The sequence below is a fragment of the Phyllopteryx taeniolatus genome, chromosome 18, assembly GCF_024500385.1.
Source record: "Phyllopteryx taeniolatus isolate TA_2022b chromosome 18, UOR_Ptae_1.2, whole genome shotgun sequence".
NCBI lineage: Eukaryota > Metazoa > Chordata > Actinopteri > Syngnathiformes > Syngnathidae > Phyllopteryx > Phyllopteryx taeniolatus.
In genome coordinates, this window is record NC_084519.1 from 3,228,292 (window position 1) to 3,243,493 (window position 15,202).

General features: G+C 43.4%; 1 protein-coding gene across 2 annotated transcripts in view; it reads left to right on the plus strand.

Annotated features, from left to right (window-relative positions):
- The window catches only part of tnfrsf21 (tumor necrosis factor receptor superfamily, member 21), a 50,862-nt gene extending 46,964 nt beyond the window's left edge, over window positions 1–3,898 (plus strand). For both annotated transcript variants that reach the window (XM_061754431.1, XM_061754433.1), the window contains one exon: window positions 1,286–3,898. In XM_061754431.1, coding sequence (XP_061610415.1) covers window positions 1,286–1,515 — 230 coding nt within the window. In that variant the 3' untranslated portion in view covers window positions 1,516–3,898. The remainder of the gene's footprint in view (window positions 1–1,285) is intronic.
- Window positions 3,899–15,202: the final 11,304 nt, after the last annotated feature.

Below are 15,202 nucleotides of genomic sequence, written 5' to 3' on the forward strand. Positions count from 1 at the left end.
TCCGGTGTACACTTCTTCCTGCCCATATTCAGCTGGGATAGGGTCCAGCTCACCTGGCGAGGACCAGGTGTACTGAAAATGAATGGATGAGTTATGATTTCCCTCTCGTGGTTGTCGTTAGTATTGTACTCTACTAACTTTCACCTTGCCCTTTCTTTTTATGTTGATGATTAACAACTGGGCGGCACGGTGATCGTCTGGTTAGAGCGTCTGCCTCACAGTTCTGAGGACCGGGGTTCAATCCCGTCCAGTCAGTTGTGATATAGGCATCACCTGCAATGTGGGAATGTAATTTTAAGGTTTTATCCTAATCTCTTATTCAAATGTTCCCCAGTTGTGATTCCATCCATCCATATTCTGAGCCGCTTCTCCTCACTAGGGTCGCTGGGCGTGCTGGAGCCTATCCCAGCTATCATCGGGCAGGAGGCGGGGTACACCCTGAACTGGTTGCCAGCCAATCGCAGGGCACATGCAAACAAACAACCATTCACACTCACAGTCACACCTACGGGCAATTTAGAGTCTCCAATTAATGCATGTTTTTGGGATGTGGGAGGAAACCGGAGTGCCCGGAGAAAACCCACGCAGGCACGGGGAGAACATGCAAACTCCACACAGGCGGGGCCGGGGATTGAACCCGGGTCCTCAGAACTGTGAGGCTGACGCTCTAACCAGTCGACCACCGTGCCGCCAAATGACATACAGTTAAAGAAAAAAGAAAGAAATCACAAACATTTTAGGGGTGCTGTGATTCAATTTGGGGGTGCTTGAGACTCCGCACTCTCTTGGAGTTCTTCACTCTTGCTGCGAAAGAGAATTTCCCTATGATGCCTAATCAAAAGTGATCACTAACATAAACTGTAAAGGTGGTCTTTTTCTGTTAAAATTAACCACCTTTCCGCAAAATGAGTCCGTTAGAGTCGTAATGCATTTACTGTATTCAAATGTTCCTTTTCAGAACTTACAGTAACTCCCAGAGATGGAACATTCCCACAATCAGATTCTGTGAATCTGTTAGACACGTCTGTTGTGACATTTACAAAAGATGTCAGACGGTGAAAATTGGTTTCAAAACAGAAGTGGGGAGGCGGTGAGTAAGTGTGTTAAACTTCACACACTGATACCGACTTCCTGGTATCTCACCACACAAAGGCGATGTTACGCCTCTGACACTATTTTACAAGTTGGAACATTTACGCGTCATCCCAGTTGTTTACTGGTGGTACAACTAGTATCAGTGAGAAGTAAACGTTTCATTTTCTGCCCTTCTCTGTCCTCCTCACAGAGAAGAAAGACACAGTGCTTCGTCAAGTGCGGCTCGACCCGTGCGACCTGCAGCCCATCTTTGACGACATGTTGCACATCCTGAACCCCGAAGAGCTGCACGTTATCGAGGAGATCCCTGCTGCCGAGGACAAGCTAGACCAGCTTTTTGAGATCGCCGGAGTCAAAAGTCAGGAGGCCAGCCAGACGCTGTTGGACTCGGTCTACAGCCACCTCCCTGACCTTTTGTAGACGAAGAAGAGGAGCAGATAAGGTCATAAAATATGCCACAAGTAGATCTGATACCGTTCAGATTGAGCACAAGTTTGATCTGACACAGTGATCCATCATCATCATCCGTTTTCTACTTTGTTTGAAGCTTCTTTTATTGATTTCGACTGGGGAAAGACAGACAACAAAATATGAGTAGGATGACCCGACTCTTCCTATTATCTTGTATTGTGTGTTTGTTATTCCTTTATCCACTAATATACAGGGTCAAAGTCAATACTTTGGTGTATGTCTACCAATTGTATCAAATACATTCAGAGTTTAATAATGTAGCAAACATGAATATTGCGGCATGGCTCAAGAGCTTGTTGTTGAACATATCGTTGCTATCCAATGAAAAGTGTTGCTAAGTTTTGTTCAAGATTCATGGAGATAAATGTTTTTCATTGTATAATGACAATATGTTAAATTTCATGAAAAATACAAAGCACTTTCTTTATGTTAAACTTGCACCATTCATGGATAATACTGGATTTTCTGGCTTACAACAGAAACATCCATCCATCCATCCATTTTCTGAGCCGCTTCTCCTCACTAGGGTCGCGGGCGTGCTGGAGCCTATCCCAGCTGTCATCGGGCAGGAGGCGGGGTACACCCTGAACTGGTTGCCAGCCAATCGCAGGGCACATAGAAACTAACAACCATTCGCACTCACAGTCATGCCTACGGGCAATTTAGAGTCTCCAATTAATGCATGTTTTTGGGATGTGGGAGGAAACCGGAGTGCCCGGAGAAATCCCACGCAGGCACGGGGAGAACATGCAAACTCCACACAGGCGGGGACGGGGATTGAACCCCGCACCTCAGAACTGTGAGGCTGACGCTCTAACCAGTCGGCCACCGTGCCGCCACAACAGAAACAAAACAAGTGAAAAAAAAGAAAAGTAAAATAAGCTTTGACTTCAGTACACTGGTATTGTTCTTGTTTTTTTCAAGAGGCTCTTCAACAATTAAACATACATTATTTACATTTATCAATGTATTATCCAAGGTGCGGTTTAGCCCTCAGCTTATGTGCCTAAATATATATATATATATATATATATATATATATATAAAACTCATCAAATGGAAGCAGTCTAATTTTTACATCTCCAGTCTGCTTTTAGAGAATTAGTGCCCTATAACCTATAACCTGAAAGTGTCGGTTACTGTTAAGATATAATACATTATGTTCTCTGCTAACTTTCTCTGCTCCACTCTATTCTCTCTCTTTGAAACCACTCAGTTTGTAGGCTCTGTGTCCAGTTTGTGTATGGTTAGGATCACTACGACGGAAACACTGTTTGAAGTTTGTGTCAAAATATATTAATAAGGCACTAATTAATTTGTGGTTATTTGTCCATCACAAATATTTTTTTGTGTGTGTGTGAAGACCACCGGTCCTAGTTCTATCTAAAATATGCATTTTATGAAGTTATAGCATTTGTTATTTCAAAATGGGCCAAAATGGTGTCTCTGTCTTCAGTTATGATGAATACAAAACCTTAACAAAGCGTTGATAAAATTGTAGTTAGTAACTTGTCTACTAGGTCGATCATCTATGCTCTAATTGCGCTTTCTTCCACTTGCGTATTGAAATGTATGGGGGGAAAAAAATCCAGAAGATATCCGGTGCAATACATTGTGGTCATTGACGGTCATGTATTTTCTTTTTTTCCTGATGAAATGTTGTTAAAATAAGCTTGACTTTTTCTTTTTTTTTTTTTTTTACTATTCAGTTTCGTAGCATCCCCTTATTAACATTTTGTTTGTTCATTCCCCCACCCCCATGGCTCTTGTGTGTATTTCCCCCTGCTTGGCATGACACAATTACATGCGGAAACTAAGATATGCATACTCTACATTCTACTTGAAATATTATGTCTTATGTCTACATAGGACATTTGATTCAAAAGAAAAACATAATGCACTCTGGTTTCCTTTAAATGTACTTTACGACGAACTGAAAAGTACACATGATAACAATAAAACATGCGACTTTGGTGGTCACCATGACAGTAGCAGCAACCTTGGTGCTGGGTGTGAATCTCTCAGCAACTGGCCTGACACATGCACGCACTCAATCCTGACTTCTTCACTTTGAGTATTCCTGAATGAGTAACAATGAGTTAAATATATGCTGCTGTGTACTTGACAGAGGGATGAAAGAGGATAACAAGGATGTCCTGACTCAAACCTCAGAGTGTGAGGGCTTTTATTTTATTTTTTTATTTTCAAATTGATGTATGAAAGGATGAAGGTGATGGTGGATAGTGGATGAGTTCAAGATTCACAAGCATAGCCACTATGTTTACTTTGTAACTTTAAAATCATTCAATAAAAACTCAAATATTTGTCATAACATGGTGTGTTATGGTCACTCATGTCACGGTACTCACATTCAATATGTGAGTATACAAAATGTGTAGTAAACACGCAGTGGATTGGGTTAGAACTGTTTCACAAGACTCAAATTAGAAATGTGTCTCTTCCCCAGGGCCCAAATTTAGAAAAAAACAAAAAAATATTGAATGGATTGCGATAACATGTAAAATAATGATGAATGACAAATTACCTTTTTTAATTCTGAATAAAAGAAAACGTGATGGAACAATATCAAACACCAGAAAACATTGTAGAACATCGTCAAACATCTTTACAATGATTCATCAAAATTGAACTGAAACTGGACAAATACATTCCACATAGAAAACAAAATCAGCATACAGTGCAAGCACTCATTAATTACTAATATGAGACAACTGCCTGACTGGTGCGGACAGCGTAGGTTCAGTTCCCACTCAGTGACGGTGTGAATGTGAGTGCGAATGGTTGTCCGTGTCTATATGTGCCCTGCGACTGACTGGCGACCAGTTCAGGCTGTAGTCCGCCTTTCGCCCGAAGTCAGCTGGGATAGGCTCCAGCGCCCTGTGACCCTAACCAGGATAAGCGGTGTTGAGAATGAATGGATGGATGCCTAGTGATTTTAAATTGGATCGGCAAATTGAGTAAAATTCAGCTTTTTTTTACATTAGGCAGCTGGCAAAGGTAAAACCCTTTCTTGCAAAAGAACATTTAGAAACATTAATCCATTCCTTTATGGATTAATGTAATGCACTTTATTTTGGAGTCAACCAGTCCTCCCTTAAACATCTCCAGTTGGCTCAAAATGCTACTGCCCGCCTCCTCACTGTAAGAGGGAGCACAAAACTCCGGTCCTGGCCTCCCTCCACTGGCTAACTGTGCAGTTTACAATACATTTTAAAATTCTTTTAAAGGGAACATACTGTAATTACATCCAATAAGTGTGAAGTCTTTTTACTAAAATATATACTAAATAGAAAGGTTTCCCCAATATATGTCCTCTTTAAGCCTACTAGAAAACGATCAGTCCTTAAATGAATGTGACTGTGATTTTTCTATAAGCAATATGTAAATAAGGTGAACCACTCAACACTGTTTAAACACTCTTAACTTAAATGTTGAATGAAGAGGACGCTGCAGATGCACGTCAAGGTTCTCATTGTTTAACAGTGTCACACAAGCGTGTAAAAAGTTAACCACAAATATCAAATGTAGAAACAATAAAACACTCTTAACTTTACATTAACTTAGCTCTGAAAGGGTACTTAATAAGGCTAAATGTTTCTATTTATCACAGAATGATAATCAATGAAATGAAATGTATTCAATGCTACATAGCCAGACTCCACCCTGAACAGCGTCAAGTAAATTACAGGGCGCATAGAGATACACAGGTCCATTCACTGGCCGTAGGCCAATTATGACGCTTATTACAATATGATGAATGTAATCCCCAGTTACTACTTTAAATATAACCTACTGATTTGGACAGAGAATGATTCCAGTACAAGAGTAAATCCCTCGTTAATCACGGGGTTACATTCCAGAAAACAAAAAATCTGTGAAGTGACAACTTATTTCTTGTATTTATATAAATTTAGAAGTTGAATATGTATTTCAATGTCAATAAGTGATACTTATTGATGTGCACATATTCTACTTGTCCACTTGAGGTCACTGTCCACACACTCTACATGAGCACATGTCTTTACAATGTGGGTGTGCTTTGCTTCAGTGACATGAACGGCATCCCATGCTGATGTGCTGATAATGGGGGATTTCCTGGCTATAGCCTTTGTCCCTGTGCTTAAAATTGACCGTCCCAGCAGGTGTGTTCTGAATGTACGTTTGATTATTGTATTTTGGTATCGTTTGCTTAATAAAGTGATTGTAAGATCACCAACATTGCTGTGTTTACATCCTCATTCTTTCTTTATCACCTGTTATGGATCACAATTCGTTTTCACAACTGGTGTAGGCAACACAAAGCATCATGGGAGGAGGAACGACAGAAGTCCTGCTGCTTACCAGAAAGCTTTGTTGCACTCTGTTTAACTTCCGTACTGTAGTCGAGCTGAACGTTGCTTTTTACTTGCATTTTCTTTCCTGTGTTAATAATGTCTATGTTTACATTACCTATACATCGGGCGAGGTTGGTATTTGTGAATTTTTATTTTTTTAATGGTACTATGGTCCTTCTGTGAAAAATTGCTGACACATTATAATCATGTAGCCAATAATGTTAACTTGACCAGATATGTGTAGTAACTGCACTACAACGATAAATTAAAAAAAACATAAATTCCCTGTACAATAACTGAACCTCAATATAACGAGGGATTTCTGTCCTGTACTTCACAACTACCAAATGTCTTGTTGTTTTACAGGTAATATTCGCTTCCTCATTCCAAGTCAACATCCATCCATCCATCCATTTTCTGAGCCGCTTCTCCTCACCAGGGTCGCGGGCGTGCTGGAGCCTATCCCAGCTGTCATCGGGCAGGAGGCGGGGTACACCCTGAACTGGTTGCCAGCCAATCGCAGGGCACATACAAACAAACAACCATTCGCACTCACAGTCATGCCTACGGGCAATTTAGAGTCTCCAATTCATGCATGTTTTTGGGATGTGGGAGGAAACCGGAGTGCCCGGAGAAAACCCACGCAGGCACGGGGAGAACAGGCAAACTCCATACAGGCGGGGCCGGGGATTGAACCCGGGTCCTCAGAACTGTGAGGCTGACGCTCTAACCAGTCGTGCACCGTGCCGCCTCCAAGTCAACAATTGCCTGTATTCATCATCATGTATTGTTTCACTTGGATGAAACAACAGTTTTTTTGTTTTGTTTTTTTTCAAATAAATAATCCACGTTTGAGACACAATGTTCAAGCCTCTTCTTTTCTTGTCTCACCTGACGTAAACTTCTTTTTGTTCTCATCTACAGGGCCACAATGAACAGATGGCTCTGGTTACACTAGTCAACAACACATCAGTAAGGACACACACATACATACTATTGCCACCACAAAGGTGCCTCTGATCCCCACCAATAAACAAAAGACATTTGTGAAGTCACAGACCAGAAGAGAATATAGAGGAGAGAACAGAGGGTGTTTCATTCACTAACCAGTCATAAAGTGGCCATGTTGGTAATGTATAATTCACCACATTTCAAACTGTAATTAAATGAATCTGGGTCAACCTTGCATAAGGCGGTGGGGAGGGGAGGGGCAGACTGGCCAAGATGATACTGTTTGTCCTTTTTCTTTTCTTTATTCAATAAATAGCAACTTATTTAACTGTGATTTCCTTTGGTTGCAAGCTCTCTAGGGACACAGCATTGTTCATGCCGTAGGTTTTCATTATTCAGACACTATCTAGAAAGATAGCTGCTTTAGTAATCTCACTGGGGAAATTAAGGCTAATTAGTCTGTTTCCAAGAGTAGCATTTTGAATGCTTCTAACAAACACGAGATTTCACCTCAGGCTAAAAATAATTTTTCAAAGTGGTTAATGAGTAACATTGGACTGCTCACCTCATAATCACAGGGCACATGTACAACCCCAATTCCAATGAAGTTGGGACGTTGTGTTAAACATAAATAAAAACAAAATACTTGTACAAAATCATGTTCAACCAATATTTAATTGATTGCACTACAAAGACAAGATATTTAATATTCAAACTGATAAACCTTATTGTTTTTAGCAGATAATCATGAACTTAGAATTTTATGGCTGCAACAGGACAGGGTCATGATTACCACTGTGTTTATCATCTTTTCTTTTAACAACATTCAATAAACGTTTGGGAACTAACGACACTAATTGTTGAAGATTTGTAGGTGGAATTCTTTCCCATTCTTGCTTGATGTACAGCTTCAGGTGTTCAACAGTCTGGGGTCTCCGTTGTCGTATTTTACGCTTCATAATGCGCCACACATTTTCAATGGGAGACAGGTTCCTCGCCCCACCTTAGCTTGTGAATGACTGAGCAATTCAGGAAAGCTCCTTTTCTACCCAATCATGGCACCCACCTGTGCCCAATTAGCCTGTTCAACTGTGGGATGTTCCAAACAGGTGTTTGATGAGCATTCCTCAACTTTCTCAGTCTTGTTTGCCACCTGTCCCAGCTTTTTTGGAACATGTTGCAGCCATAAAACTCTAAGTTAATGATTATTTGCTAAAAACAATCAAGTTTATCAGTTTGAACATTAAATATCTTGTCTTTGTAGTGTATTCAAATAAATATAGGTTGAACATGATTTGCAAATCATTGTATTCTGTTTTTATTTATGTTTAACACAATGTCCCAACTTCATTGGAATTGGGGTTGTACAAACAACCATCACATTCACATTCTCACGTGTGGAACTCACAGTGAAGAAGTGGGAGAATCTATAGAAAACCCACACAAGCATGGAGAAAACATGCAAACTCCACACAAGAGGGTCAGAGCGACATTTGAACTCAGAACTGTGAGACAGATGGGCTAACTACTCAAGCATTGTTCTGCCGCATAAAAAAAAGTATGAAATTAATAACTATTGTTAATTAAATTGTATTTACCAGCATGAATACATTGTATGAATTTGCCTAATTAATTAACTTAAATGAAAAGCCAAAAGAATGTCCACATTTAAGGGACAAAATGCACACTCTCTGATTGGCTACTTTTGTGCCAGGTTGTAAAAATAATAATGAAACTTAAATACCAGGCATTAGATGGGTCCATAGAGGTCTGATTTTTCAAAAGATCATTTTCTTTAATGTTGGCTTTATCTTACCCAACATTATAAAAAATAGACACAAAAGGAATGAACACACTGGTTTCTTTTTCTCATGAGGAGGGCATATGGGAGATTGTTCAGATCACAGTCTCTCAACACGCACGTGTTGAGAGACTGTTGGGTAAGATAAATCCAACAATTATATTCTACTCTTGGGTCAAACAGAGAGTTTTAACATCCATCCATCCATCCATTTTCTGAGCCGCTTCTCCTCACTAGGGTCGGGGGCGTGCTGGAGCCTATCCCAGCCATCATCGGGCAGGAGGCGGGGTACACCCTGAACTGGTTGCCAGCCAATCGCAGGGCACATACAAACAAACAACCATTCGCAATCACAGTCACACCTACGGGCAATTTAGAGTCTCCAATTAATGCATGTTTTTGGGATGTGGGAGGAAACCGGAGTGCCCGGAGAAAACCCACGCAGGCACGGGCAGAACATGCAAACTCCACACAGGCGGGGCTGGGGATTGAACCCCGGTCCTCAGAACTGTGAGGCTGACGCTCTAACCAGTCGTCTACCGTGCCGCCAAGTTTTAACATTATATGACAAAAGTGTTTTTTGAAAACTGCAAACGCTCCGTTTAAAGAGTGATCAACTTTTTTTTCTTTTTTTACAACACGGTTTATTAGGTTGATTGAGAAGACCAGTTCCAAAAACCCATCATGCTCTTCAAATAAACTATCAATGTTGTAGATGAGTCACAGGTTCCCTTAATATTTTACTGTTTAAAGGTAAGTGACGCATAAGGCCTTTTCTCTCTTCACTTTTTAACATACTGTATTTGTTTTTGTGCAATGGTGCACATCTGCGTTTCGGCCATTGGGGATTTGAATCATTATAAGTTCGACCTGATTAACATGGCACGCGTGTCTTTACTTCTGGCCTACGCACGTGTATCATAGTCATCAAGAGAATAAAACTGTATGGAAAACTGAAGGAAATCATTTCAGTGTGGATACTCATACAGTATAAGTTTTCCTTCCAGTTCTGAGGACATTTGTCTTGCATCATCAGATGACACCATACACACATTTCCATCAAGGATACTAACAAGACCTGTCAAACTTGTCTGAGCAGTCTAGGAATCATCCAACCAAACAAATTCAATCAACCGAGCCATAAAAGTCTGATAAGTAGCTCCATACAGTAGAAACTAATTACCATTCTTGATAGTTCAACTGAGATCCTGCTATGCAAGAAGAGCCAGTCCCACATTGTCATAATACTGATTATAATTACACTAAATCACTTCCTGTTTGAAATAGCAGACAAATAAATTTAACATTTTGAATGGAATTATGGAAATAAATAAACTTTTCCATGGTAGTCAATTTTTTTGGAAAGGGTCTGTATATCGTTTTAAAGACATTTGTCACAGAGATACGAAAGACTCATTGCCAATTATAGAAAATGCTTGATTTCAGTTGTTGCTAATGTGTGGCCCAACCAGTTAGAAGGTTTAAGGGGCAATAACGTTTTCACAGAGGGCCAGGTAACTTTGAATATTATTTTCATTAAGAAATAAAATCATCATTTAAAAACTGCATTTATGTTTAATTAGGTTATCTTTGTCTGATATTTACATTGTTATTATTATTTTTATTTTTTTTGATGACCTTAAACATTAACGTGGGGACACTATGCATAAAAAAAATTCTATTTTTTTTAGAAGGGGGCAAATACTTTTTCTCGGCACTGTATGCTAGTTAAGTATACTGTATAACTGACTTTTGGGCATCCATCTATTCTCCACAATCACACATTCACCAAAGCTTCATGTATTGTTGGCTGTTTTAGAACCTTGACAAGATGTCTGTCAAAATATTCTACCAAAAACCCCTCAACAAATAAAAGTTAGTTTTAGGCACTAGGTATAAATTTCTCAGATATGACAGAAGTTGAAGAGAGTTGTAAGATTTTACTAGAAGTGCTGTGAAACCTGCTGAGCAAGAGAACTTTCCTTGATGTTAAAAACATCAATATTTTTGCTGTGTTTCAGGTGTCATTGACAAACAAAATTGATGTGAGATATATGTTACACTTTTATTGAGGAAACACTGTTAGGGCCTTTGTCCATATGTACATTTGCAAATTATAATCTGGCTTGTTGATGTTTCTTTTGCAGTAATGTCTTCTTCCTGGCAGAGTTGCCTTTTAAGCCCATGTCAGTAGGTAGTTTTACAATGGATAATGACACACTCTTATCAGCTCTCACAAGGTCATTTGCTTTTGTTCAAGGGTTGATATTTACATTTCGGACCGAAGCATGTTCATCTCTGGGACACCAATCCCTGCTTCCTGAACCATATGATTTGCTAGACATTTCCATGTTATTTACTTGCGTATAATTGTTTGAGCTCGAAACTCAAAAGTGTAGGGCTTACACTGGGACCAAGAGGAAGACAGGCCGCGTCTCTTAGTATTAATTATCATTATCTATTTGTGGTTTTAAAACCAGTGGAAATAAGAGATTAATTAAATAATTCCCAGTTTCTGCATTGTCACACACACACCCTGGTTAATCTATGCAATGAGTGTTTGAATTTTATGTGGTGGCTAAGAACATGATATATACTGGGAGCATTCATTCAAAATTCGTAAAATCCCAATGGACATTAAAAGTCAGTGAAAATTGTTGGTAGCTATCCTCGGCTTGCAGTAACTCAATCACCAGCGAGTGTCGCCCGTGTTCCCAGAGGGTCTGGCAGCACATTGCGTGCATGTTTTAATATTAAAACAAGTAGTTTATTGCTGTATTTGAGTTCCTAAAAAAAAAAAAAAGACGGTGATTAAACCTCACTCAAGGTTCGGGAGTAATAGTTCAATCTGTGGCCTGTCTAACTCCATCCATCCATCCATCTTCTACCGCTTATCCGAAGTCGGGTCGCGGGGGCAGTAGCTTTAGCAGGGACGCCCAGACTTCCCTTTCCCCAGCCACTTCATCCATCTCTTCCGGGGGGATCCCGAGGCGTTCCCAGGCCAGCCGAGAGACTTAGTCTCTCCAGCGTGTCCTGGGTCGTCCCCGGGGTCTCCTCCCGGTGGGACGTGCCCGGAACACCTCACCGGGGAGGTGTCCGGGAGGCATCCGAATCAGATGCCCCAGCCAGCTCATCTGGCTCCTCTCGATGTGAAGGAGCAACGGCTCTACTCTGAGATCCTCCCGGATAACCGAGCTTCTCACCCTATCTCTAAGGGAGAACCCGGACACCCTGCGGAGGAAACTCATCTCGGCCGCTTGTATCCGGGATCTCGTTCTTTCGGTCACGACCCACAGCTCGTGACCATAGGTGAGGGTAGGAACGAAGATCGACCGGTAAATCGAGAGCTTCGGGTTTCGGCTTAGCTCCTTCTTTACCACAACGGATCGATACAAAGTCCGCATCACTGCAGACGCTGCACCGATCCACCTGTCGATCTCCCGTTCCATTCTTCCCTCACTCGTGAACAAGACCCCAAGATACTTGAACTCCTCCACTTGGGGCAGGATCTCATCCCCGACCCGGAGAGGGCACGCCACTCTTTTCCGACTGAGGACCATGGTCTCAGATTTGGAGGTGCTGATTCTCATCCCAGCCGCTTCACACTCAGCTGCGAAGTGCTCCAATGAGAGTTGGAGGTCACGGCCTGATGAAGCCAACAGAACCACATCATCTGCAAAAAGCAGAGATGCAATACTGAGGCCACCAAACCGGACACCCTCTACGCCTCGGATGCGCCGAGAAATTCTGTCCATAAAAGTTATGAACAGAATCGGTGACAAAGGGCAGCCTTGGCGGAGTCCAACCCTCACCGGAAACGAGTCCGACTTACTGCCGGATATGTGGACCAAACTCTGACTCCGGTCGTACAGGGACCGAACAGCCCGTATCAGGGGGTTCGGTACCCCGTACTCCCGAAGCACCCCCCACAGGACCACCCGAGGGACACGGTCGAACGCCTTCTCCAAGTCCACAAAACACATGTAGACTGGTTGGGCGAACTCCCATGCACCCTCGAGGACCCTGCCAAGGGTGTAGAGCTGGTCCACTGTTCCACGGCCAGGACGAAAACCACACTGCTCCTCCTGAATCTGGGATTCAACTTCCCGACGGACCCTCCTCTCCAGCACCCCTGAATAGATCTTACCAGGGAGGCTGAGGAGTGTGATCCCCCTGTAGTTGGAACACACCCTCCGGTCCCCCTTCTTAAAAAGGGGGACCACCACCCCAGTCTGCCAATCCAGAGGCACTGTCCCCAATGTCCACGCGATGTTGCAGAGGCGTGTCAACCAGGACAGCACTACAACATCCAGAGCCTTGAGGAACCCCGGGCGAATCTCATCCACCCCCGGGGCCCTGCCACCGAGGAGCTTTTTAACCACCTTGGTGACCTCAACCCCAGAGATAGGAGAGCCCGCCTCAGAGAACCCAGACTCTGCTCCCTCATGGGAAGGCGTGTCGGTGGAATTCGAAGTATTCTCCCCACCGGCTCACAACGTCCCGAGTCGAGGTCAGCAGCGCCCCATCCCCACAAGACACAGTGTTGATGCTGCACTGCTTTCCCCTCCTGAGACGTCGGATGGTGGACCAGAATTTCCTCGAAGCCGTCCGGAAGTATTTCTCCATGGCCTCACCGAACTCCTCCCATGCCCGAGTTTTTGCTTCAGCGACCACAAAAGCTGCATTCCGCTTGGCCAGCCGGTACCCATCAGCTGCCTCAGGAGTCCCACAGGCCAAAAAGGCCCGATAGGACTCCTTCTTCAGCTTGACGGCATCCCTCACCATTGGTGTCACCAACGGGTTCGGGGATTGCCGCCACTACAGGCACCGACCACCTTATGGCCACAACTCCGGTCGGCAGCCTCAGCAATGGAGGCGCGGAACATGGTCCACTCGGACTCGATGTCCCCCGCCTCTCCCGGAACATGAGCAAAGTTCTGTTGGAGGTGGGAGTTGAAACTCCTTCTGACTGGGGATTCCGCCAGACGTTCCCAGCAGACCCTCACAATACGTTTGGGCCTGCCATGTCGGACCGGCATCTTCCCCAGCCATCGGAGCCAACTCACCACCAGGTGGTGATCAGTTGACAGCTCCGCCCCTCTCTTTACCCGAGTGTCCAAGACATGCGACCGCAAGTCAGATGACACCACCACAAAGTCGATCATCGAACTGCGACCTAGGGTGTCCTGGTGCCAAGTGCACATGTGGACACCCTTATGCTTGAACATGGTGTTCGTTATGGACAATCCGTGATGAGCACAGAAGTCCAATAACAGAACACTGCTCGGGTTCTGATCGGGGGGGCCGTTCCTCCCAATCACGCCCTTCCAGGTCTCACTGTCATTGCCCACGTGAGCAAGTCCCCCAGAAGAACGATGGAGTCCCCAGCGGGAGCGCTCTCCAGCACCCCCTCCAAGGACTCCAAAAAGGGTGAGTACTCTGAACTAGTGTTTGGTGCATAGGAACAAACAACAGTCAGGACCCGTCCCCCCACCCGAAGGCGGAGGGAGGCTACTCTCTCGTCCACCGGGGTGAGCCCCAACGTACAGGCACCGAGCCGGGGAGCAATAAGTATACCCACACCTGCACGGCGCCTCTCACCATGGGCAACTCCAGAGTGGAAGAGAGTCCAACCCCTCTCGAGAGGACTGGTACCAGAGCCCATGCTGTGCGTGGAGGCGAGTCCGACTATATCTAGTCGGAACTTCTCGACCTCACACACCAGCTCGGGCTCCTTCCCTGCCAGAGAGGTGACATTAAACGTCCCTAGAGTCAGCTTCTGTAGCCGGGGATCGGATCGCCAAGTTCCCCGTCTTCGGCTACCGCCCAGCTCGCATTGCACCCGACCCCTATGGCCCCTCCCACAGGTGGTGAGCCCATGGGAAGGGGGACCCATGTTACCCTTTCGGGCTGTGGCCCATGGGTGCAGGCCCGGCCACCAGGCGCTCGGCCTGTCTAACTAACTAACTAACTAATAAATCTATTGTTGTCAATCTGTTTCTGATTGATTTGACCGTACGGGGGAGAGAAGTGATGACGATTGACTGACTTGAGCTCTAGATCATAGTTTTGGTGAAATCTCTAGCGGTTCCACTGTCTGTGATTTTTCATGCTTTATAATATTTAGATACTGTAATGTAAGATCATTGAAGACTCTAAATCGCCCATAGGTGTGAAGGTAATGAGTGTAATCCTGCTATTGTGTTGTGCCAGGTGTACTTAATGTCGCAGCCAGTTGCAGCTTACATGAACTAGTTAAATGTGTATATGCGTCACTATTTTGCTGCAGGGTATTAATTCTCAAGAGGTAATTACATGACATAATTACATTTCATTTGGATTCATTCTTTTTCAATTAATGTTGCTGTTATTATTTTTCCAGAGAGAGACAAAAACTATACATGAACAATAGAAAATAAAAACAAGGAAATGAGGGAAAAATTTCATATTTGCGCTTTTGTGTGTGTGTGTGTGTGTGTGTGTGTGTGTGTGTGTGTGTGTGTGTGTGCCTTACCAAATTTCAGGAAGT